Source organism: Centruroides vittatus, unplaced genomic scaffold, assembly GCF_030686945.1.
Source record: "Centruroides vittatus isolate TY-2023 unplaced genomic scaffold, ASM3068694v2 contig_1168, whole genome shotgun sequence".
Taxonomy (NCBI): Eukaryota; Metazoa; Arthropoda; class Arachnida; order Scorpiones; family Buthidae; genus Centruroides; species Centruroides vittatus.
In genome coordinates, this window is record NW_027120749.1 from 1438705 (window position 1) to 1464739 (window position 26035).

A 26035-nucleotide genomic window follows, 5' to 3' on the forward strand; every position below is an offset into this window, starting at 1 on the left:
TATGAGTTCTCAGATACCTTACATACATTGAAGATTGTCATCTAATCATCTCCTAGTGACTTCCTTCCATCCGACAACGTACCTGTTACCTGGACAATCTGTTTACCTACTATCAAGAGCCTTCCATCAAAAACTTCTGAATCACCAATTCATCAAGTCATCAAACCAATCAACAATGAAGAACATCCTCAAATTCTCTACAAGGTATTTATTTGCCCACAAATCTATGTAAAGTCTCTCTCTATCAAGACTGGGACTTGTGAGGATAGTTACAATAGCCTTTAGTTATAATATACTAGCCTTATATAATATACAAAGAGATAGCCAATAGTTATAATAGATGACATGATAGCCAATAACTAATGTTCACTCTTTCAAATGCTAAATATTATGAATGATCCCTATTTGTAAAGAGCTTATGATAAATAAATGAGTATTTGTTGTTATTAATCCTGTGTTTGGTGCATTTCCTTAAGATATGCTGTTTCTCCATCTCCATCCCGGATCTAGCTGCCTACATTTGCGACTGCTGCTAAGTTCACTTTTGCAAATTTATTGCAAAAGTGAACTTAGCAGCCATCGAAGTTTCTGTCTGTCCACAAGATACAGTGGTGTCAGAATCTTGATGTGGCATCAACAAAGTGGTGCTGACCATTCGGTCAAGTAGTGCAGAAGCATAGGGGGTGCTTCATGCACAAATACATTAATGTTATTAGATGTAGTTTTTATCATTTGTTTGTTTATTTAAAATTTCTTATATAAGTATATCAAACATTGTGAAGCCAGATATGTATATAGAAACATTACTAAATGATCACCTTAAATAATCAGTGTCATTGTGGTGTTGTACTTAGGCCATGGGCATAGGAGTTGTTCCCAGCCTGTGCCATGATTAACTGCATGAGGTTATATTTAAATTTAAATACATCTGGAAGCAAAGGCTAGTCGGGGTCTGGGTCGTGTAACTGGCAAATGCACTGCACAGCAAGCAGAGGTTGCGGGTTCAAGCCCTGTCCTGGGTCAGTTCTTTTCTTCCGGATGATTCTAAATTATTTATTAAATTATTAAAATTATAATTATTAACTTAGTTAAGAGATGGTATCTAATATCTATCTATAGTAGCAAATTACTTAGTATTAATCGTTAAATTAGCAGTTTTATAGCCTGATTATTTAAGGTGATCATTTGGTGATATTTAAAATTTTTTGAGAATTATAATTTGATACATTTATTGAATATATAATTGATTTTTTTTTAAATTTAAGTAATAATAATAATAATAATTCTATTTTATTTACAGGAAAACATACAATTTATTTTAATTGTTATATTGAATTCAATATTTGTGAAAAATGGATCAAAAGTTGACAGAAGAAGGGTAAATTTTGATTTTGGAATAATTTAAAAATATTTTTATATATTTAATTTTTAATAAATAGGTAAGTTATATGTAAAGCATCAAATACTATTGGCATTTAATATAATTTTTAAGATTGTTCTTCTTTACATTTTCATTTAATAAAACTTTGTAATTTTATTAAATGAAAATCTAAATCTTTGTTTAGTTTCTCTTAAAAATGATTTATTATAATGAATTATCAGAAGTATCTGTAAAAATGATTAGATCTAATTCTTATGTTTTATTTCTATTATCATTCAAGTGATTTTTGTTTATTCATATCAATTTAGTTTCAGTTAACATATACAGTATGTCAAAAAATGTTTTCCATTTTTGCAATGCTCTGCAAAAACTTCTGAATAACTTTTATGCAAATCAGTATAATGAAATTTGATAGGAACATGATTTGGGTCCAAATAGATAGAAGGTTGCCTGATTATGCATATTTTATATGCATTTATCATTTTTATTGCATATTTTGCAGATTTGACCATTTTTATGATTAAATAAGGCCTTTTATAAACTTTATAGTTTGTTTGCATGATTATAAGTGCTATGTTTTCAAATGAACTATAGTCTGTTTTTGCTGTGTTTGCAATGAATCTTTTTTATGCATATACAATTCCAGTGATAAATATCACTCTGCCATCCAATTACTAATGAGCATACAAAATTCAAATATTTTAAATTTGAACATCTGTTACATTCCTTTAACATGTTGACTGCCAACTAGGAATCATCTCATAGTTGGCACTCAAACAACAGGTGCCAAACTTATAAAATGTTGTCTGTTGTGTTTTGCCAGATACAATTATTCCCATAGTAAGTTGTTATTATAACTGATAAGTGGGCATTGAGAATAAGAATGACATATTGATTGGGTGTTATTGAACGAACTATAAAGAAGTTAAAATGTAATACAAGTTTTCTGTTTTTATTGCCAGATACAAATATTTTCATAGTAAATATAATACCGAAGTGACTAATATGTGCCTGGAATATGAATGACAAATCAATTTGGTATCATAAAAGGAAAAGTTTATTGGAAAAATATTGAAAAACATTAAAATATAAAAAAATCATATATATTTATATTACCCAAATTATCTCAGTCATCCTCAAATGTCTTGAAAACAATAGTACACATATAAATAAATTCAAAAATGATCAATTAGATAGCCTAGAAAGTTATAAAATTCTATTGAACATGTAATTTTATTTATAATTGACTTGATTGTGCACTTATATGAAACATTTTTTTATGTGTGTTTTGTGATGTCATAATTTTCAATCCTTTTGTGTCACTTATTGTTGCATGTTTATTCCCTCCTACCTGAAAAGTGTAACATAATAAATGTTAATAAGATTTGCTCTAAGATTGAATTAAAGTATGTATGCATTTCAACTTACAAATTTTAGTGTATATTGCTAGTGCTTTTAACATGCATAAAGCATATTTCAGGAATTTTAATGTACATATAACTGCATATATCTAGCATGTTACATGCATATGTATGCACATTCTTAAATGCATATAAATCCAGTCCTTATTAATCACTATATTAAAATATATTTTCTAACCTCCATAAATTTAGACATGGTTAATTTTTTGATTTGCAAGTGCCTATTCCAGAAAAGAATTACACATTATAAAAAAATTGTATAATGTGTAAGCAAAGAAATTTACTAACAGTTTAGAAAATTGTACTAAAGTAAATAGAAGTAGAATGTAATATTGGCTTTAACATTTTAAATCAATCAAAAATTACTTTCTGCAGATGGGTAGAAAAAGGCTATCACAAGCAACAAAATAAAAATTGTTTTGCATAACAAAAATTCATCAGCTAACTAGTGTTTGTGTGGATACTATTAGAAGTTTTGTGAAAAAGTGCAAAACCTGTGGAACTGTGATAAATTTGCAAAACTGGACAGCCAAGGAAAATGCCATTTCATGAGGACATAAAAATGCTGCAAGAAGCAAAGAAAGATCCAGTTTTATCAGCTCTAAAACTAAACAATATTTTATGAACAGAGAGACAAGTATATGTATGTGATCAAACAATCAGAAATCAATTGAATATTTGTAATCTAATGAGTTGTCATGTAAGAAAAAAGCTGCTGTTTCAAAATTGCATATGAAGAAATGCCTAGCTCAAGCAAAACTTTGCTATGAATGACTGAAAATAAGTTTTGTGGATAGATGAGGCCAGAGTGAGCCTTTTTGGAGAAAGTGCATTGTCAGAGTTTTGAGGCACACAGGAGAAGCCTTGAAAAAAAAATGTCAAAACTGTTAAACAAGAAGGATGTAACAAAATGATTTGTGACTGTATGTTTTGGAGATGTGTAAGAAATTTTGAATTTATCTTGAATGGGATCATGAACAAAGATCTCTATTGTGAGATCCTGGAGAAGCATATTCCTCCAGAAAATACTAGACTGGTGGCCACAACCTCCAGACTCAATTCTAGTTGGAATGCTTGTGGTCAGTATTAAAGACATAAAAATTGCAAAACAATAAACTTCAAATCTTGTACAATTTGGTTAAAGAAGAATAGCCCAAAATTAATAAAAGTATAACTGCAAGATTAGTGGAATCCATGCCAAGAAGAGTTGGTGCTGTTCTTAAGGCCAAGGGAATGGATTACATAAAATATTATGCAGTGACCGACGGATATATCCGTCAAGGACTATCGTGTGGCAGTGGTGAGGGATGGATATATTTGTTGAATTCTTTTGGTGGTATCGCCAAAAACTACCACGAAAAAAAATTCATATAAGAAATGAATTATGTAGCAATAAAAAAAAAGACTGTTTCTTTACTAGACATAACTGTTTACAAAATCTTTTTCCAAAACTGTAATGAGAAAAAAACATGTGAAAAAATAATTTAAAAATTTCCCATGTTTATTCTTCACTACTTTGGAGGTAGCACCATACCTGACTATCCCACTGTTGAAAGGTTAATCTGTAGCATTTTGTTTGTTAGAAACCCTGAAACAAGAGAAAAACATCATAGTGTAATTCTTTTTTGAGATATAATTTTGTACTTAAATTAGACTAATGTGGGTACCGAGGAGGTACGACAAAGTTGGACCGCCGTCTAATTTCGGCTAACAAGTCGGAGGGACTTGCCCATGAGTCAGAGATGGCTTATTTTTCTGTAGGGTTTTCCACAGGGACGGGACTACTTTTTCATCCGGTCAAGTGTGGGAGGGAAGGTGGAGTCGTGGTAAGGCGATATGCAAATATTCGGGCAAGCAAGACACCAGTTAACAGGATGATAATGATTTACTGGAATCAAGAGAAAACGTTACAAACGTCTAACACACACACACACACACACACACACACACACACACACACACACACACACACACACACACATATATATATATATATATATATCCCTAATACGCAAAGAGAGAGAGAGTTCACATGGATGGGTTCCATACCTCTTAGACAATCCAATGTTCTATAGCAGGGGTGGCCAACCTTTTGCATACCATGTGCCAGTTTTTTGACAGATGAGTTCAGATGCGCCATATAACTCAAACACTTTTTATACCATCTTACATTCATTGTTAGGGGTTGATAAATAGAGATAAGAATAAATCTGTTTCGCTTAGGGAAGAAAAAGGAATAACTTAATCATGCAGTTAAATTAATTAATTTATGCCAGTTTATTGAAGCACCAATTTACAATAGTCAGCAATGATCTCCTTTAAGAGAGGGTGATCGCTTCATGATGGTGCTATAGCTGCCAGAGTCTTGTTTGGTGAAGATTACTCTGGACCACAATTATTGGCACTGAGAGTGAGATCAGCTTGGAACTTGGATTTGTCTGTTCTTTAATCACAACTTTAATCACAATAAATGCTTTTGGCCATTTACACGCCTGTAAACTGATCGGAAATAAAGATCGCAAGATTCAAAATACATGCATATACTGTAATTTACTATGTGGAGAACGCTCATTTCATGTGCAAAGTAGATTGCAACGAATGAACTTGCCAAGACAGACTATAAAAAATTAATTTTTTTATGTAATAATTCTTAATCGTAAAGAAGCCAAATCTGGCAATGTTGCTCAGAACTGACTGAAGCGCCACTTGAAATCATCCAATGCGCCACGTTTTGACCACCCACTGCTGTTCTATAGCGTTATACCCGTATGCCAAATCGGTAGGATATCCAAAGTTTTCGGATTCAGAGACGTTACTTATTTTAGAGCAAGAGACGTTAATTATTCGGAGCGAGAGACGTTAATTATCTTAGGCACACCCTCTATCTACCGGTTGATGATCGACTCCACCGAGGGGGGAAGGAAGCATCTTATATACCTTTTTGATGGGAAAATCGGTCACGTGAATGTGATCAGGCCATAGGTGTTCTCGGGATTTAAAACAATGCGGTGAATTCAGACGCTAACTATAAACTTAAGTTACAAGCTGATCTGTACACAGCGTAAGAACAATGGATAGTTACAGGCCAGGGACACATATTTTCTCGGCTAGGAAAATTTTTCTATTGAGGTTGTTTATAATAGGGAAAAATTATTACAATTTTGAGTCCATGGAATTCCAAGATTTTGAGTCCAATGGAATTCCAGATCTCACACTAACAAGGGAAGTCCAACTTTTACATGCAATAAATGAAAGTTTTTCAATGCAAATTAAGCAGCATACTTTAATTACTCATAAAACAAAATTAATTTTTCCACATTCAAAAAGGAAACAGAAATATTTGAATAAATCTTACAGAAAATTTTCATTAAATTCATTAAAAAAGCTCTATAATTGAATTTAATTCACCTTGAATACTATGTACAGTACATAAGATTCACAATAATAATATTTAAGTTTGTGGTTTACCCAGTTATAATGTAAGTGAATGAAGCAAATATATTTGTAGCATCGAGCACACTGAATTTTTGCTGACAATAGACAGTCAGTGACACTTCAAGGCTTGTAACCAAATCTAAAACAAAAGCTGATTGGTCTTTTGAATGATATGTAATTACTCAATTTCATTTTGGCCTTACTGAAAGAATATTGTGAAACCCATTGGAATGAAGCAAACTGAACTGATTAAATACAATTGAAATAAGCTTTAAGGCATGATTTCTTTAGAATACAACTATGTCTGGTCATCGAATTAGAATAGGATGTGTCAGCTCTCATCAAATCTTTTATTTGAAAAAATCTATCTTAAAATCTATAGACATCAAGTGGCTGGCAGAGTGATGTGCACTTTATTTATTTTTATTCTTTTGATGCATTCACATTGAAAATATCTAGGATATTTTCAATGTGAATGCATTTGTAACACAACATGGTCTTTCCATGATGTCCACTGATCTACTATTAATACGGCTTTTTGATCTATATATGCTAATGCATCATCTTCAATTTTTTCCATGAATATTGAAATTGAAGCAGTTTTTATTCATTAAACCACTCTTGGTAACCATAACAATCTTGTACAAGTTACCCTGCATTGGTATCAAAGGAGTAGTAGTCATGTAGTTACATTTAATTGCATGTTCTGATTGAACTGTTTTAAGAACTTTGTGTAGCTCAACAGTTGCAAGAGATCTATTTTCAAGTAACTCATAGTTAGTTCCAAACTGATCAGTATTGAAAACCAAATCAAGTTTATATGTGAGGTAATCTATATAATTTTAGTTTTTAAGAAAAAGCTTCGAAGTACAATTTCCTTTTTCTCGCCTTAGCGCGAAACTTGACACTGATGAGTCATTGTTTACACAGCTGGATGACCTTGAGAACAGCTGGTGTCGTGTTTCGCGGGACATTCTCATGAAACTCTCGGGTGGAGAAGGGTAAAAAGTAGGGTGAATACTAGATGGAGGGATATTTCAAAATTTTTTTTTTTAATTACGATTTTAATTGAAATTTCCGACCCCCCCGACTTAATTACACGTAATTATAAAAAAATCTATTAATTAAAAAAATTAAAAAACTATTGGATGTTGTTTTTTACATCAGAAAATAGCTTTAAATAACTTTACCGAAGTAAAATCGGTGCGCTAGAACTTTAGAAGGATGAATAAAGTTCATAAAAAAATCCCATAAAAAAACAATTAAGTGTTAATTGCCCCTCATTAAGGGTTAATTAAAATCGCAATAAAATTTTTTCGCGCGGGTAAAAATTTTTCAAAAAATTTGGGGACTGAAAAAACATCCGAAAAATCAAAAAAATTTTTTTTTCCCTCATGGGTCCATAAACCATTTTCGGTTACGCTATGTAAGCGATGCATGTAGTTACATTTAATTGCATGTTCTGATTGAACTGTTTTAAGAACTTTGTGTAGCTCAACAGTTGCAAGAGATCTATTTTCAAGTAACTCATAGTTAGTTCCAAACTGATCAGTATTGAAAACCAAATCAAGTTTATATGTGAGGTAATCTATATAATTTCTAGTTTTCTCAGAAAATTTATGTACTAGTAACTGAAGCTGGTTGGTAGCAGCAGATGCCATCTTTGAAACCAATGCTATAATTTTTTATTACTTTCTGGATTCTTGCTCTCAAAATTTTTTATCTATTTGTGTGAAGCTATAAATTTAAATTGTGAATCCAAACTAGCATAATTTTTATATGCCATATCTGTATGTTATGGTCATGAATAGTCAAACCAGTATTGGCTTCTTTGAATTGTCATTTTATTGACTTTTTTCATCAACTGTTTTCATCATGGTCCTGAAATTGCTGTATCCATTTCATGACTCCATTTCACAGTTATTAAAATCATATTGCTTTGCTCATGTATACTGATTTGTGTATTGTCTGTAATTTTTTTCTCAATGTATCAGCTCTCCAATCAAAGTAAGCCACTTTATTTTTGTATTCAGCATCAGTATCTTTGGAAGATGATGGATTTTGGTAAGGAACTACCAGAGAGGATGACATGCTAGTGACTTGATTCAGTGTCTTTCAACATCTTCATGTTTGTATATAATAATGCCAATAATTTGTTTTGCGAATTACCATTCAATTTTGGTAGACATGTTTGTGATGTCGTAGCATGTTCTTTTTGCCCATTCTTGAATGTCATTGTTTATTAAATTTGTAATGTCTATTGGATTAATATGATTTATATTGATTCCTTTGTAAAATAATTTACTAATTAGCATGTTTATTAGTGCATCACAGTTGAAATTTATATATATAAAAAAGAAAATTACAATCACTTTTTTGTGGCCATTTCCATTAATATTTACATTGAAAATGAGCAGTGTCTATGTGCATAATATTGATTTTTTTGTGTTTTTCTGCACATGCTTTTATATTCTGGAAATTTTTATTATTGATATATACTGGTTAGGTAGTGCTTTTTAATTTGCAATCAAAAAATCTGCCATTAGGTATCAATATATCTTTGATTTGTTTAATTTTTTTAATATGTTATAGTACATTTATCCAACTACACTGGAGGACAAAAGTTAAGTTACAAGTGTTTTTTTTATTCTTAATTTAAAATAAAATAGAAACTTTATTAAAATAACAAATTTATTCACTCAATAGGGTGTGTGACCACCCCTTACAGCAATACATGCTAGACACCTGCTTCTCATACTCTTTACAAGGTTATTGATCAATTCATTAGGAATTAAAGTCTATTCTCTTTCGAGAGCAGTCCTGAGCTCATCAAGGTTTCTGGGTGGGGGACAGAGACTTCCCACCCATCTTCCGAGGGCATCCCAAGCATGCTCCATCGGGTTCAAATCTGGAGACCTGGATGGCCAGTCCTTTCTTTGGATTCCAACGTCTTGAAGATACTCAGTCACCAAGTTTGCTCTGTGAGACAAGCACTATTGTCCATTAAAACGAAATCCGTGCCTTCTGTGTGAGCCATTGGACGAATATAATGCTCAAGGATCTCATCGCAATACCTTTGACCTGTTAAGGTACCTCCTTCAAAGACATGGAGCTTGGTGTGCCTAGTGAGAGAGATGCCTGCCCAGACCATTACACCACCTCCACCAAAGTTGTCTTTTTCTCTTATGTTTGATGGCGTATATCGTGTTCCAGCCTCTCTCCAGATAAAGCATCGGTGAGAATCACTCTGTAGGCTAAAGCAGGATTCATCTGTGAAAAGAATTTTGCTCCAGTTGTGGTCTGTCTAGTCTTGATGTTGATGACTCCAATTCAAGTGCACTTTTTTGTGGAATGGTGATAATGGAATACACACAACTAGGCGTCTTGCATAAAGATCAACAGCAGCAAGCCTTCTGAATACAGTTCTGACAGAAATTCTTTTTTCTGTGGCTGATTCAAGCTCAGAAGCAAGCATCTTGTGTGTTAGTCCTCTATTGAGTTTGACAGTTACTTTCAAAAACCAGTCATCTTGTGGTGTGGTAACTCTTGGACTCCTTCTATGGGAATTCTGGAGATATCCCCTCTTATCCCCTCTAACTGTAAACTGTTTGCAGAGCTGTGAAACCACCATTCTTGAGACTTTTAGGCACCTTGCTGCATCAGCTTGACTAAGCCCCATTTCCATCCTTCAAATCGGCTCCTGTTATTACAATGCCTGAGCATCACCACCTGGTCCCATAGCGGGGTGTATAGGTGCTGTAACACCATTCTTGCTAGTTCAGTATCTCCTTTGCCTGCCCTGATGGAAAGTTGGTGCTCGGAAATACGACAAGCCAACATTCTAGTTGTCACACCAACGTAGTGGGTGCGAATACCGGATGCAGTATTTTCCAATGGAATAGAATAAACTCCAGACCTCTCTAGTAGGGAGGTAGCATCCCTGTCATTGCACAGTAGCCTCCTAAGATTTGGCCGTGGGGAGACTGGTAGAAAGAGCGCGTGTTGCCTAAAAACACGGCAAATACGTGTGGTGACTCGGCCACAGAATGATAATGCAGGAAGGACTACCGTGCATTCGTTTGAAACATGTAACGCCGTGGGAGGAAAGAGCGATCTTTTGACCTTGCTTAGGACGTACCTGTACTTGGCATTAGTGTACCCCGCCGCGTTTACTGCTGAGTGAATGGCATTAAGTTCAATGTCGACAGCTGTTTGATTGGAAGATAACAAAAAAGCCGGTTAATGTTACCTTAGGATCCAAAATGGCGGCCAGAGAAAATTTTCCCTACGTTGGAGACTGCGACGGGGAAAAAATTTTTCCCTCCATTCAAGATGGCTGCAGATCCGGCCGCCATCTTGAATTTCTCTGCAGACTCCACGAATTTTTTCACCGAAATAAACAATAAAAAACAACAAAAAGAGGAGTTTTTTACTCACTTTTCGATTGTTCGATATTCTGAGTATGATCTCCTGTTTGGGGGTCGACGAAATTTTTCGAATCGTTGACAGTTCTATGTTCGACCACTACTCCTTCTATGTCTTCAATATGCATATATCCTTTCCATTCGTCCGTTATTATCGTACTGCCGGAATTCACGTATTTATAAACGATCCAATTCACAGTGTTTTTTGATCTGTCGTTCACCTGACATATGAAGCAATTCTTATCTTCATCGCAATGAATGCAAACGGACTCGGTCGGCTGTATGCCTAATTTTACAGCAAAATTCAATGCGTTATCGATACGGGGAGGCAAACCTAGCTCCGAAAAGTCGTCTTCCACCAACTTGTAGAAATCACAAGAAGTGCATCTCGACCAAAATTCGTCGTTACAACTCAAATCGGCAAAACTAGTCATTATCGAACAATTGGCAATAAACTAAATGAGGGGAGGTAAGGATAGGGAAAAAACACGCTTTTTCCTTAATTTCTGATTACTTGGTGCTCTAACTATTAGGATTAAATTGTTATAAAAGAAATAACAGTACTTACTAATACTGGAGGAAATAATAATAATAAATATTCAACGATAGCAATTTGTGTGCGAATGAAATATCGTTACGAAAAAAAACACAGCAGTTAATCCAATGCGCAATTCGTCGCAACACAGCAGTAAACGATTCCAACTGGAAACTAGTCGATTTGCATAAAATTGCCCAGAAATGAACAGAAATCACGTCACAGATCATGCATTTGCATATTCGTTTGTAACACACCTACGAATTTCCTGCCGATTTTACTCTTGCACGACGTCACGAAAAGGCTCCCTCTACCGTCGCAAATTTACACACTACCGTCTCCATTTCGAGGTTACAGGATACTCGACAACGTCGAACGCAGGTTAGAAACCGAACGGGGAAAAATTCCCCACGTCGTCGACGTCGCGACTCTAGGGAAAAATTTTTTCCTCGTCGCAGTCTCCGAAGTAGGGAAAAATTTCCCTGGCCGCCATTTTGGATCCTAAGGTAACATTAACCAAAAAGCCCTTCTAATTAATGGGGCGATAGCTGCATTAACATAATGCTGCAGCTGGAATGCTGTAACAGGGATTAAAGGTGGTAAGCAGCTGAATTTATGGAACACGGAGTACGATAAAGCTCTCTGGGATTTGGCGATGTTTAGATCTAAAAATGCAATAGCCCCTTCATTTTCTTTTTCCCAGGTAAAGCTGATGGTAGAATAAACTTTCATGAGTGAGCTTTTGAAGGTGAGGAAATCCTCCTCCGTGTCCTGCCAAGCTACAAGGATATCGTCTACATATCTGAGGTATAACAATGGGTATGCTATCGTGAGGAGGAAATTGAAGACCCTTTGCTCAACCTGCCTCCGTCAATACAGCAGAAAGCAGTGAGCCCATGGGGACCCCTTGTTTCTGTAGGTATACCCTCCCATTAAACTGAAAATAATTATTTTCAGTTTAAGCTGGCAACACTGGCTCGACCATGAAAGGGAGGCCAGTATTTAAATCAGGCTTAATTTTATTTAACGATGCTATCCAATTGCTGTTTTTAAAATGTGTGTGAGATTTAGCGGCAAAAAAACGAGTGTCAGCTGTAAAGCAAAAGAAAATTTTGGACTTGTTTTTCTAATGTATAGGCCTATTTTATGTAAAATATGTATCCCGAATAATTTTTAATGATACAATAGTGACGATTGTTATTTAAAAGAAAATTTGTTAGGCTTAACATCAATGAAAATTCAAGGCAAAGTAGGTTAATAGCTATATACTAATATACTAATTACATGGGATATACTAATAATGTATTTTTTCATACTTTTCAGTTATCTGTTTTTTCTGTTATCCGACCAACCCCAGTTCTCAATTAAGTTGGATAATCGATGCTCTACTGTAATTTATTAATCAGTGGAAAAATAAAAATTGTTCTAGAATTTTATAAGGAATATTTTGTGTAATATAGAAGTATATTGGAATCATAATTTTATTACTCATTACCCTTGGAATCTTGTTCTGAATGAAAATATTTATACATATTTGGATAGTAAATATCTGTAGAAAAAGTAGAAAGTCTTTTTGATTCTGACAGAACCTAAAAAACTTATAAAAATATAAAAAATTAACAGTGCCAACAATCTCCCAGAATACATTTGCAGTCCTCCTACTGTATTTCACTCAGACGCCTGTGATGAAAGAAACACAGTGCATGAAAGTGTTCGCCTATGGAAACTTATTCCTGACTCTCCTTGTTTATGTCAGGGATGGCGAGACATAGTCAGGAACCAATTGACACCATATGCACATAATAAAAGCAATATCTTTACAAGAGCACAGTTTCTTCTGTATTTTCAGAGGGAAGCAGATTTTGTTGACATTTAAAAATACTGACCTGTCATCAATAGTAATGCATAGAAAAAATTTTTGTATTTATGTAAAGATTTAATCGTTACAGCAATTTTAAAATTTAAAATTACTCTTTAAGCATTTCAAGGTTTTGTATAGACTGTTTTGACCTGAAGCAGATCCCAGTTAGGATCAAAAGTACTTGTCAAAGTATATTGTGAGATCTTGGGGGAGGTAAGAGGAAGTTGTATCTCCCTTTCTGGTGACGGTTGTGGACCCGCTCACTTGTTGGCGGTTATGTTGGATGTGCGTTATGCGAGTGGAGGAGGTCAGTGGAGCCGATGATAAGGCGTGGGCGACAGTCGAGGCAAGACACCATTTTATAACAAAACAAAAGGTTTATTAGGAGTAAAACTAATACACGAGTACAACGCATGGTCTCGTGAGAGAAGGGGCTGAGAGAGAGAGTTTACAATATCTGTTGCATACCTCCTCCTTTAATTCCGTGGAAGACAGATTCGTCCAATATCCAATTACTATAGGGCACAATATCCAAGTAAAAATAGGTCACACTTATACTCCGATTCTGGACGTGAATTATCCAAAGTAGGCACAAAAATTTCTTGACTCTGACGGCCGGAGCTAAGTACACTGCTTGAAAGATGACTAGCAAATCCCCCTGAGGGGGTAGAGAAGTGGCTTTTATAGTTTTGCGGTGAGAAATTATGTCACGAGACCAATTGTTTAGATGGTAAAAGTGTCATCAGGATTAAAACAATTTATAGTATTGGTTGGTAATGGTAAACTTTGTTTTTACATTGTGAGAACGGTTTCTTTTTAGAGGAAGGGTTATTAAAATCCCACAAACTTCGAAGCTCGTTTATGAGTCATTCGGGGGGGATACGTTAGAAAAATCCAATAGATCCTGGATTTCACAATATTAAAAACTTTATTTGCTGGTAATTATAATAGTTTGTTGGTGTTATTTACTGTCATCAATCAATTTCAATGCATACTAGGCATATCTTCACTGAAAGGAAAACTAGTGCTCTCAATTGGTGCAAAAGAAGTGAGTGAATTTTAACTACATTCTTTGAATGGCTATATAAAAATAAGTTTTCAGCCAAAATATATATATATATATATAATATATATTATATATATATATATATAATATATATATGCAGATATATATATATATATATATATATATATATCTGCATAAGTCGTCATAGGTATAACTAGACACCATTGTTTAAGTAGTCAGTTTTCTGTGGTCCCAGGTGATTTACATAGGCATTAATGTTAAAAAAACCCTGGTTTACTTGACACACATTATATTGTATTAATAAACAAAATTATTTGCTTATTTTTTACTTACGTAGAACCTAACCCTATTCCTCACTGTAAATATGGGTTCATTTTACACTGATTCAATTTGTGCCGGCTGTTGTAGGAACGGAACTGTGGCGTAAATCGAGGGCTACCTGTACTATATAAAGAAGTACTGTATTTTCCTAATTGTAGTTTTGTGGGTTTTTTAAACTTTGTTTTAGTTATATTGGATAACACAACACATTTCCACTTCTCTTTGGGTGTTTACATATTACAGGAAAAGACTGCATTACAAAAAAAATCAAAAGAAGGAGAGGCAAAAAACTGAACTGCTACATTAAGCATAAGCATTAGAAAACTATGTCAGTGTAATTTATTTCTACTTTTTAATCTTTGTTTTGAATGAAATGTCTAAAGCATTGTTTCCAATTAAAAGATATTTAAGGCTTTTCATATAACATTGCAAGGGTGGGAAACATTTTTTTGACATGATGTATATGATGAAAGTAATCTTTATATTTCAACATTATTGAATTGTTGTTGTTAATTAAGAGGTCTCTTTAAAATATTTATTATATGATATTTTTAATATCACTTATTAAAGATATTATATGTTATAGTTATAACATAGCAGTTTATACATTTATAAATTACAGTAGAGCGTCGTTTATCCGAATCAGTTGGGGACTGGGGTTGTTTGGATAACCGATTATGTATGAAAAAATATATTAACCTATTTGATGTTGAAATTTTTCTTCGTTGCGTGTTGCTTTGTGTTGAATTTTCGTCGATTTTAAGCCTAACAAAAATTTTTATAATAATAATCGAGGCTATTGTATCGTTAAAAATTATTTCTTTATTTTGTACAAACAAAATAAATATATTGAAAAATATAAAAACAAAAAAATTATACTTTAGAAGTTAATCTAGTATCAAAAACGTTCGATTCAGCACGACACAATCCGACTGGAAAGCTTTCAGATAACCGGCTTTCGGATAAATAACGTTCTACTGTATATAATAGGTTACCTAGGAGTAGTTGTCAAGTTATGTAATTTCTTCAAATACACTTTTGGCCAAAAATTAATAAAAAACATAATGTAAAAGTCTAGGACAATAATTTTAAATTATGTTTTTGATCTTATTATTGTTTTTCTATAAACAATTAATTTTTATAATAATGTCTTTTTAGTTAAAAAAAAAGGATAGAAAATATTATAGGATTGCCACTATTATGGAATTTTTTAGTATCATAAAATATTTTAATTACATGAATGTAAAAAAGGTAATTGATATATCAGATGTAATGTTAGAACACATTCAAGAAATTATAAAAATATGCTGTTAATTTGTGCTTTTTGTTAATTTCTGTAACTTTTAGTATACTATAGCTTTTGATACAATTTACTGCATTAAGTAATAAATTTTAAAATATTATATTAATAAGCTGTAGAGAGTTTTACATAACTTTATTCCAATTATTTCATTTATATTTGATATGATGATTAACTAAAACCAATTAATGTTTCATTTGGATAAAGGTTTAGAATATGAAATAAAATTTTAATGACATTTATATTTAATGAAATATTTTTTCTTAACTTTAAAAGTAAGTTGATTAATAAACATTTTAAAGATAGAATTGTTTTAGATTAAAAACTAATGGGAACATTTCATTCCCCATTAGTTTCTTATTTAATCTAAAACAATAAAATATTTGGAGAATTTGAGTTAATTTTAATTTTTTACCATTGTTTGCATAAATGTTTATATTTTGTGTATAATAATGCTTATATAAGTAATAGTCATTGCTTGACTGCTATTTCATATAAGCATTTTAACTGTTAAGTATCTCTATACATACCAACCTTATTTCATTATAATGCATATAAAACTTGGAAAAAGGGAAAATAAATTTATAAAATTAATATAAAGCACTTTTTTATAATTTGTAAATAACATTTAATATAAATTAAGAAACAGAAATAGCTTTCAAACCTTAGAATTACTTTTGAATACAGCAAGTCCTCAATCAATAGGTACTTGAAAACTGCAACATTAAGTGAAATCACACGTAAGTGAAGCACACATAAAGTAACTAATTTTATCATAGACTAATTGATATAAACAAGATATAATTTGATTAATATTATTCTAATAGGATTGTGTTTGCAATCTCTAATATTTATTTCCCAACTTATATAAACAATTTAACTGTTTATGAAGAAAATTTAACAACAAATGTTAAGTGAAGGCTTGCTGTATTTCAATATTATTTTTAGATTAAAAGATCATAGAACACTATCTCAATAAAAGAAAAAAAAATTATTGGATTTTTAAAGTTAGTAAAATATTTCATAATTGTAAATGTCATTAAAAATTTAATTTGAAATTTTGATAATTCATCCAAATAAAATATCAATAAATTTCATGACAACTTGTTCACCCACAGGCTGATATATTTGCCAGATTCACAACCTAGAGACTGAGAAACAAACCAGGTGTTTGAAATGGTAAACACTTTATTAATATATGATTAATTCTGCATAGTTGAATAATCAGCAAGAGATTAGGCAATGGCAGGACTGCAGTGGAAAGTATATAGCAGTAGATGCCATATACTGTATGATTTTTACATGGAAAAATCATGTACCTTCTAGTTATACAATTTTTCATATAATCAGAGAATTTATGGTAATTAATTAATTTAATTTAATTTCAAAAAAGCAAAACATCATCATTATTTTTTATAAGTAGTTGCTTGTTTTTTTCTTTCTGTTACCAGTTTTAAATGCTGTAAAAAATTGGCATAGCATCTGCTGTGTTTTTGATTACAGCACTGAGTATAGGTAAATAAAAATAAATCACAACAAGATGACAATAATAATAAGTTCATGATATAATTTTATGATAAATTAACTAGAAGATAGAAGTGGTTATATGATTAGGACATTAAACAATGGATTATTATACAAAGAATGAAAAATAGAAAGAATTGTTAATAAGATCATTTGCATAATCTGGGCTACTGCAAAAAAATAAATTAATTAAAATTTGTCATTATCAGATGTCAGATATCCTGAAGTTAATAATATATTAACTTCAGGCTTGAAAGAAATAAAATTTAATAATTTAATAAAATTAAGGAAAAAACACGCTTTTTCCTTAATCCGCTTTTTCCTTCTATCCGGCTTGAAAGAAATAAAATTTCTTGCAATTTTAATTTAAAAAATCTTAATGTTAAATATAAATGTAATAAAGGATTAGGTCAAGTTGTTGAAAATAGTTTATGTAATAATAAATTAAATGTTTTTATCTAGCTTATGATTTATATTTGATGATCAGATTAATATTATAATTTTCTTAATATAAAATTTATTTTTTAAATGAATTAATTTGATGAAAATCAGATTCTTTATATAATAATGTAATTTTTTTACTTCTTATAGGACATCGGATCACACTATAAATTCCCAGTGGACATCTACATGTACATCATCATCACTGCAACAAAAGAAAAAAGGAATGAAGCAATCATGTCAATATTTAATGAAACCTGAAGTTAGTTTTGATTTTATTTTTTCATTTATTATAATATCATATTTGTTTAGATATTAATATTGATATATAACAAGGATGGGGAGTCAACGGAAAAATATGTTACTCCCGACTTCCGAGTCGGTATGTTTTAAAATCAACTCCCGACTTCCATAAAAAGATTGGTTAATGTTACCTTAGGATCCAAAATGGCGGCCAGAGAAAATTTTCCCTACGTTGGAGACTGCGACGGGGAAAAAATTTTTCCCTCCATTCAAGATGGCCGCAGATCCGGCCGCCATCTTGAATTTCTCTGCAGACTCCACGGATTTTTTCACCGAAATAAACAATAAAAAACAACAAAAAGAGGAGTTTTTTACTCACTTTTCGATTGTTCGATATTCTGAGTATGATCTCCTGTTTGGGGGTCGACGAAATTTTTCGAATCGTTGACAGTTCTATGTTCGACCACTACTCCTTCTATGTCTTCAATATGCATATATCCTTTCCATTCGTCCGTTATTATCGTACTGCCGGAATTCACGTATTTATAAACGATCCAATTCACAGTGTTTTTTGATCTGTCGTTCACCTGACATATGAAGCAATTCTTATCTTCATCGCAATGAATGCAAACGGACTCGGTCGGCTGTATGCCTAATTTTACAGCAAAATTCAATGCGTTATCGATACGGGGAGGCAAACCTAGCTCCGAAAAGTCGTCTTCCACCAACTTGTAGAAATCACAAGAAGTGCATCTCGACCAAAATTCGTCGTTACAACTCAAATCGGCAAAACTAGTCATTATCGAACAATTGGCAATAAACTAAATGAGGGGAGGTAAGGATAGGGAAAAAACACGCTTTTTCCTTAATTTCTGATTACTTGGTGCTCTAACTATTAGGATTAAATTGTTATAAAAGAAATAACAGTACTTACTAATACTGGAGGAAATAATAATAATAAATATTCAACGATAGCAATTTGTGTGCGAATGAAATATCGTTACGAAAAAAAAACACAGCAATTAATCCAATGCGCAATTCGTCGCAACACAGCAGTAAACGATTCCAACTGGAAACTAGTCGATTTGCATAAAATTGCCCAGAAATGAACAGAAATCACGTCACAGATCATGCATTTGCATATTCGTTCGTAACACACCTACGAATTTCCTGCTGATTTTACTCTTGCACGACGTCACGAAAAGGCTTTTGAGGTTACAGGATACTCGGCCACGTCGAACGCAGGGTAGAAACCGAATGGGAAAAAATTCCCACGTCGTCAACGTCGCGACTCTAGGGAAAAATTTTTTCCTCGTCACAGTCTCCGAAGTAGGGAAAAATTTCCCTGGCCGCCATTTTGGATCTTAAGGTAACATTAACCAAAAGATTTGACACTGACTTTGACTTATTCCTGACTTTCAAACTTAAATATGTTAAATTATGTTTCAGTATTCAAGGAAAGCTTTATATTGTTTGTTCTGATAATTAATAGTTTTCATATAAATTGGAATTCTACTGTATAAATCAGTATTTAAACAGTAGAGTTCCAATAAACTGAGACTTATCATTTACATTATCTGAGGTGAATTGTTGAGAGTACTTTCTTAATAAAGACAAGAGAATGTAGTATAGTTTTCCTTGTGAATGTTGACCAGATAATGCACACTTCTTGAAAGAGCTCTAGAAATTTTTTAAAAGATTTACTCTGTTGACTTCTTACAATATTATAAAGTTTAAAAGAGATTAAAGAAATTTTAATTTTAATGATAGATTTAAATTTACATATAATTTTATTTTACAACTGTATTTATTAATCCTATCCTTTGGTCTTTTAGAGTTTTATGAGAGGGCATGTTGTGGTTATCACACACGTAATATCACATCCTCTAACATTTAATTTTTCTTTGATTTACATTATGCTCTTGTTATCAGGAAAAGTATGATGTATTGGGACAAGACACTGCTAAAATTAAGAGCATTGTGGAGAAAGTCAGGAATAAGTCAAAGTCAGTGTCAAATCTTTTTATGGAAGTCGGGAGTTGATTTTAAAACATACCCATTCTGAAGTCGGGAGTAACATATTTTTCTGCTGACTCCCCATCCCTGTTATATATCAATAATTAATATCTAAACAAATATGCCCAAAACACTGTAGCCCAGCATTGTGATAATGTTACAATACATACCGTATATCTCTGTATCTCGGTGGATAAGACGATAGTTGAATCATAAAAAAAGGCCCCAAAAATCCAGGGTCGTCTTATAGGGCAGATACAAAAAAATTAGATTGAAATTTATATAAATTAAAACCATTATAAAAAGACAGACAAACCGTAATTATTTACTAGTAGAGTAGAGTATGTCCAAAAAATAGAATAGGCCATACGATGTTTCTGTGAATAGTCAAGGTCATTACTCGAATGCCCAAATCAGTATGAATGTTTGCAATAATTGCAAGGCAGTGCCGCCAGAAGCAAGAAAATAAAATTTGATGTTCTTTCAAAAAATTAGGAATAGGACATAATTCCGTGTATGCTATAGTATCATTATCCAGATAATGATCGCTGATCTAAACTAAATTCATAGGCTGTTGATAGTTTGGGGTCGTCTTATATGTTAAAACTATAAAACTTCGACGAAAATTTATACCTCGTCTTATCTGAAAGTCGTCTTATCTGCCGAGATATACAGTAATTACTCATTAAAGTATTTTATTTTTTAATTTAAAAAAGCATTATATTCAGATCTAACCAGAAAGTAAAGTACATTTGTGTGTGTTAATGCATCCAAATCCAGTTTATTTAATAATTTACCAAACAATAATTTACCATTTTGTGCTGCCAAAACTTTTGATTTTCTGAGGTATCCTTAGTTCACATTATCCTTAATAATGAAGACTCTGTTGTACTTGCAAATAATAATCTCATAATCTTTTAAAATTTATTTTCAGAACCAAAACCTCATGTCTGAAGACATTACCCATTCTGAAACCAATCCTTTTGTGCATTCAAAAACTGAAGGTTTTTCAAATCCAGTAGGAAAAGTGCTGTCATCTCCTTCATTGAATACAAAATCTCACCAAAATGCTGAAGCAAGTTTTAATATTTATGGATATCAACCGTATGCTCATACATACATTACACCTGCACAGTTAAAAGCAAGAGAAGAAAATCAAAACCAAGGGTAATAAAGTATCTCAGTGTATTAATTGGAAATTACACTTCATTTCATCAAAGAATGCACCATGTCAAAACAAATCTCCCTGCTATGTTCATATCATTTTTCAATGAATTCTCTAACTTGTTGGATTGCTTTATCACAGGAACACTAGCATTGCTCCATTGACTACGTAAAGGCGTTTTTTTTTTTTCACAATGCAGTCAAATGCTATATTGTGATAGAAATGACATGCAAGTGTAAAAGAGGGTAATAATTATTAAGCATTGTATTTATCTAAACTTGCAGTGGTTCTCAACCTTTTTTTACCCATGGACCCCTTTTCCTCTTAATTTTTTTTTGTGAACCACCATAGATACTTGCACAGAAAAAAAAACCTTATATTTTTCACTAATAAAATATAGAAAGGAAAACGTTCAGAAATGTCACTGTCAAATGACATGACGCTGATGGTATAAGATTCTCCTAACAAACCTTGGCTTTATAGTCTCTTTGACCTTTGTCAATGCCGTATACGTATTCAATATTTTTAAATAATTTATATTTTAACCCTTATGCAAGAAATGAGTAATAAAGAAATTGACAATATATATACTGTAGAAATTTAATTCTCAGTAAAACAATTGTTCTGAAGTAGTATTACCCTATAGACCACTAAAATATCATTGTAAACCCCCAATTCGGTATTTTTTTTCTGTGGACCCCCAGTAATGGGTCCCAGTTGAGAACCACTGATCTAAAGTTTATCAAAATGACAAGAAATATGGCCATTTTTTCTTTTTGAGAAAAGTGATTCAACAATTGACAGTGATTCAGTTTGTACATGTACAAGAATTGATCAGAGTTTTTCATGTCTAAATTCCCAAATCTATTCCTTTTCCATTTCATTTAAGAAATTGTATATCTTATTAACAATATATTGTAACCACAACTTTTAAACATTCAATGTTGTATAACAAGTTTTTTCATGAATGTGAGGCAGACAATGCCTAATAGACAATGAGAAGTTTTCAGTGATGTTACATGTTTTTGAGAGGTGAATTCTTTGGTGAAACAGAGTGTAATGATGTTTCATTTATTGTTGTTGAATACTGTTTATTACATATTTATTAAATATTCATTATTTACCTTCAATTTTTTCTACATTATGAAATTTAGAACTCAAGAATATGAGAGCTCAAGAAGTTGAGTGGTTAAAACTGTTGAACACTGGTAGTTGGTGTTAGGTTGATACCTCACAAACAGGTTGACAGCATGGAGTTTTCTAGGTTTTCTTGCACCTAAACTTGCCAATTTTCCATTGAAAGTCTTTGTGGGAGGCATCTTTCTCTTTGGCAGATTGTCCATGTGGTGCATTGCCTTGTGCCAGTGGTTCCCAAACTTTTTTGATTTTTGGCACCCTATGTCAAATTGTAACAAGTACAATTTGCAAAATGGCCAATATTTTTTAAATTAAGTAAAATTATAAAAATTTTATAACATTTTGTGGCTTCTTTGTGAGAAGGTTGTGGTGCACATTTTGGGAACTTAATCTAACCCATTAACACTTTCAGTGTTTCACAATGTGTGGTTTCTGTGTGGACCCAGGGGTCTTCAGATCAAATTCACTTGTGTCACTTTTATAAGCTAAGATTATTTGTTCCTACTTCATTTAAAATATTCATTATATTCTTATTGAATGATATTTCATTCCAAGTATGTTTTGTTAGTCAATTTTTTTCTTAAAAATTATCACAAATCTATTTATTGTATTTTCATGCTAAAAAATAGATGTCCTTAACTGTAGTTATAGCATATTTGAAACTAATTTTTCATATATGTAATTTGTGGTTCTCTGTATTTTGGCTTTTTAAATTTTGAAAAATTAAAAAAAGTTTTTTTTAGAATAAGGTTGCCAACTATTGATGTAATATATTGATAAAAATATATATATATTTTAAAGATTGCTAAAAATATTAATTTTTTAAATTAATGCCTATTTATTAATAATAATTTTTTGTTATTATATTAGATCTGATTTATCAGCTTCAAGGTTATATGGAATGCCAGCAACTTCACAACAACCATTTCCTTCTTGTGAAATGAATAGATCAGTTAATCCAAATCCTACTCCTTATGGAGCAAAGCAACTTTCACCATTAAATAATAACCAAAAGACACATGACCAATTTTCATCATTAAATACTAATCAAAAGAGTCATCTTTCAAATGAAAAAGTTCAATCTTTACAGAATACAAATGTTTCAGGATATTGTGTAACAGGAACAGCATCATCTAAGTCATATGATTCCTCATATAACATTGTACAAGAGCATCTTTACCATGCTTCAGAAAACATAGAATCTGGAAATAATACTGATTTGAGTTTATCAAAAATAATGCCATCAAATTTAAATTTGGTGTCCTCAGGAACTGAATCTACTAATGTCATTTCACATAATGTTACTACACATTCTTCTCAAGTGACGAGATCAAATCTTATATCTACATTATCTATTTCGAAAAGTAATGAAATAATAAACAATCCAGTATCTACTCCCATGACAATATTAAGTGGAACAAATATAACAAATCAAACTATTGATTCCAAAGAAAGTAGCACATTATTTCAATATCTAAGTTCTTTGAAATCATTTGATAAGGATAATCATGATAATATGAAAGATTCCGTAGAAATAAAAATTACAAATAAATCAAATGATAACTTATCAGTAAACAATTCAGATCAGATGTCAAATAAAAATTTTAATTCTACTCCTTGCATAAGTATTATTCCATTAAATACTAATGAAAACCAAATGAAGCGCAAATTAAACAATGAAGATGAGAGTCAAAAGAGGCCAAAAGCAGAATCACCAAGTATATCATTAACAATTTCAGAATCTTGCAAATGTGCTAAAGTTTCTTCAAATTCCATTATGTTAAACACTAAAAACAGTGAAGCAGCATTTACCATTTCTGAAATCTCACAAAAACAGAAAGAAATGACAACACAATCAAATACTTTATCAAGTAATAATTTACATTCAGGATTTTTAGATTCTTTTAGGTCATTTGTAAATTCTACACAGAATCAAGATAAAAAATTACCAATAGTAACAAATAAAAAGAAACGAAAAAAAGTAGTTCAAAATTCCAACTTTACAAGTGAAGAAAGCCTGTCATCATCATCAATCATAAGCACATCATCATCAAATTCTTCTAAAATAAAGAAAAAAGGGAAATGTGCTCAAACCAATAAAGAAAAGCAAGATTCTTCTGATGATGCACGTTGTACCCCAAGTCCCACACCTAGTAATAGCAGTCAGTATAGTGGCAGTAGTTGTAGTAATGATGGAGGTGGTGGTGATCACAAAAAAGTGAAAAAAACTTGGTTACAGAGACATTCAGAGCATAAAGATAATAAAAATGCTTCAGATGATACAAAAGAATCTGTTTTGCCCAAACGTTTACCAGTGAGAAAATCTAGAAATAAGAATTCTGAGAATATTTCTAATCAGAATGACAATAATAAAAGTCAAGATTCAGAAAGTTCTGATAATGAAAAATCAAGTAGTCAATCTGATCCTGAAGCTTCATCAAATACTAAAAAAACAGGTTATCGAAAAACCCAACGATCTAGGAATATTGGATCAAATATTGATAAATATAAACAATTTGATAGGCAATTGGATAGTATGGAAGAAGCATCAAGTAGTGAAGAAGAAACAAAAGACAAAACAGATTTTCCTTATGGTGGAACAGCTCGCAAAAAAAGAGGACGACGTTGTGGAAGACCTGCAAAAGGTGAATTACACAAACTGAATTGTAAGTTGAATATTTAATTTTTTTTTTTTTTTTATTGTAGAACTTAAAAATAATAATTTTAATTAAGATATAGATACAGGAAATTCTTATTAATTCAAACTTGGATATAAGATTTTTTGTTTTAATTCTTTAAAGTATAGGTATCAGCATTCTGTATTATCAGAATATGTAGAATGTTTTTTCTTTTTATACACAGAATATTGTAGAACAAATCATATAATGCACAGTTTGGATTTTGAAGTGTTTGCAAGTAAATTTGATGAAAACAATCAAAGGAGATTTCAAATAGAATTTGTTTTACAATATTTCAAAATTCTAAGTTTTGAGAGAGAAGAGGAATGAAAATTTATCCTTTGTATATTGTTTTGACTCATATTAATTGAGTTTGGCTATTCCAGAACAGGGAGAGAGTGACCTTGTTTATTGAATTGCCACAGATGGCATTGCATATATTGTGTGTTTATTTGAATTGTTTGCATTGCAGTTGATGGTGTTTGCTCTATTCTATGCAAATTTTAATTCATTTTTTTTACTTAATGCTTTTAAAAACATATGTCAGTTGTATCATGTATAAGTGTGGTGCTTGTATGTGATAAACACTAATCTACATTTAATATATACTTAATGTTTCTAACAGTCTGTAATACTTTATAGACATAGGAGCGATATAATTTATAGTATAGTAAATAATGTTAAGTTTTATGAAACAAAAAAGAATAAAAATGCATACGAAAAATTTCAGAAGTCCAATTATTTGTTGAGATTAAATACTTTCTGGAACTTTAAATACTGTATTTTCAGATTCAAACCTAACATATAAATAGAATACAACATTTGAATGAATAACAAAAGTAATTGCAAACTTTTAAATAGAACATTCTAAAGGTTAAAAATTGTATAAACATTGTAATTACCTTCTCAACTCATATAAAACAGAGGAAAAGTATGGCAATCAGTCAAAAAATGACCCCCAAAGTTTTTACATTTTTGGACTTAGAACACTTTGAAACGTTGAAGGTCAAAATTATTTGGGATTTTTTTTCTGTATGTTTGAGTATGTGTATATGGGGGCACAATTTTGTTCATCCTTTTTGAAGCTTAATAACTCCTGTGCTTTTTGTAAAAATTTTCTGAAAGT

At 31.8% G+C, this 26035-nt stretch overlaps 1 protein-coding gene across 2 annotated transcripts in view; it reads left to right on the forward strand.

Moving 5' to 3' along the window:
* Nucleotides 1–26035, forward strand: part of LOC136981617 (lysine-specific demethylase 3A-like) — a 63239-nt gene that overhangs the window by 12495 nt on the left and 24709 nt on the right. For both annotated transcript variants that reach the window (XM_067277950.1, XM_067277958.1), the window contains 4 exons: nt 1301–1378; nt 17821–17932; nt 20864–21096; nt 23102–24897. In XM_067277950.1, the coding sequence (XP_067134051.1) occupies nt 1353–1378; nt 17821–17932; nt 20864–21096; nt 23102–24897 (2167 nt within the window). In that variant the 5' untranslated portion in view covers nt 1301–1352. The remainder of the gene's footprint in view (nt 1–1300; nt 1379–17820; nt 17933–20863; nt 21097–23101; nt 24898–26035) is intronic.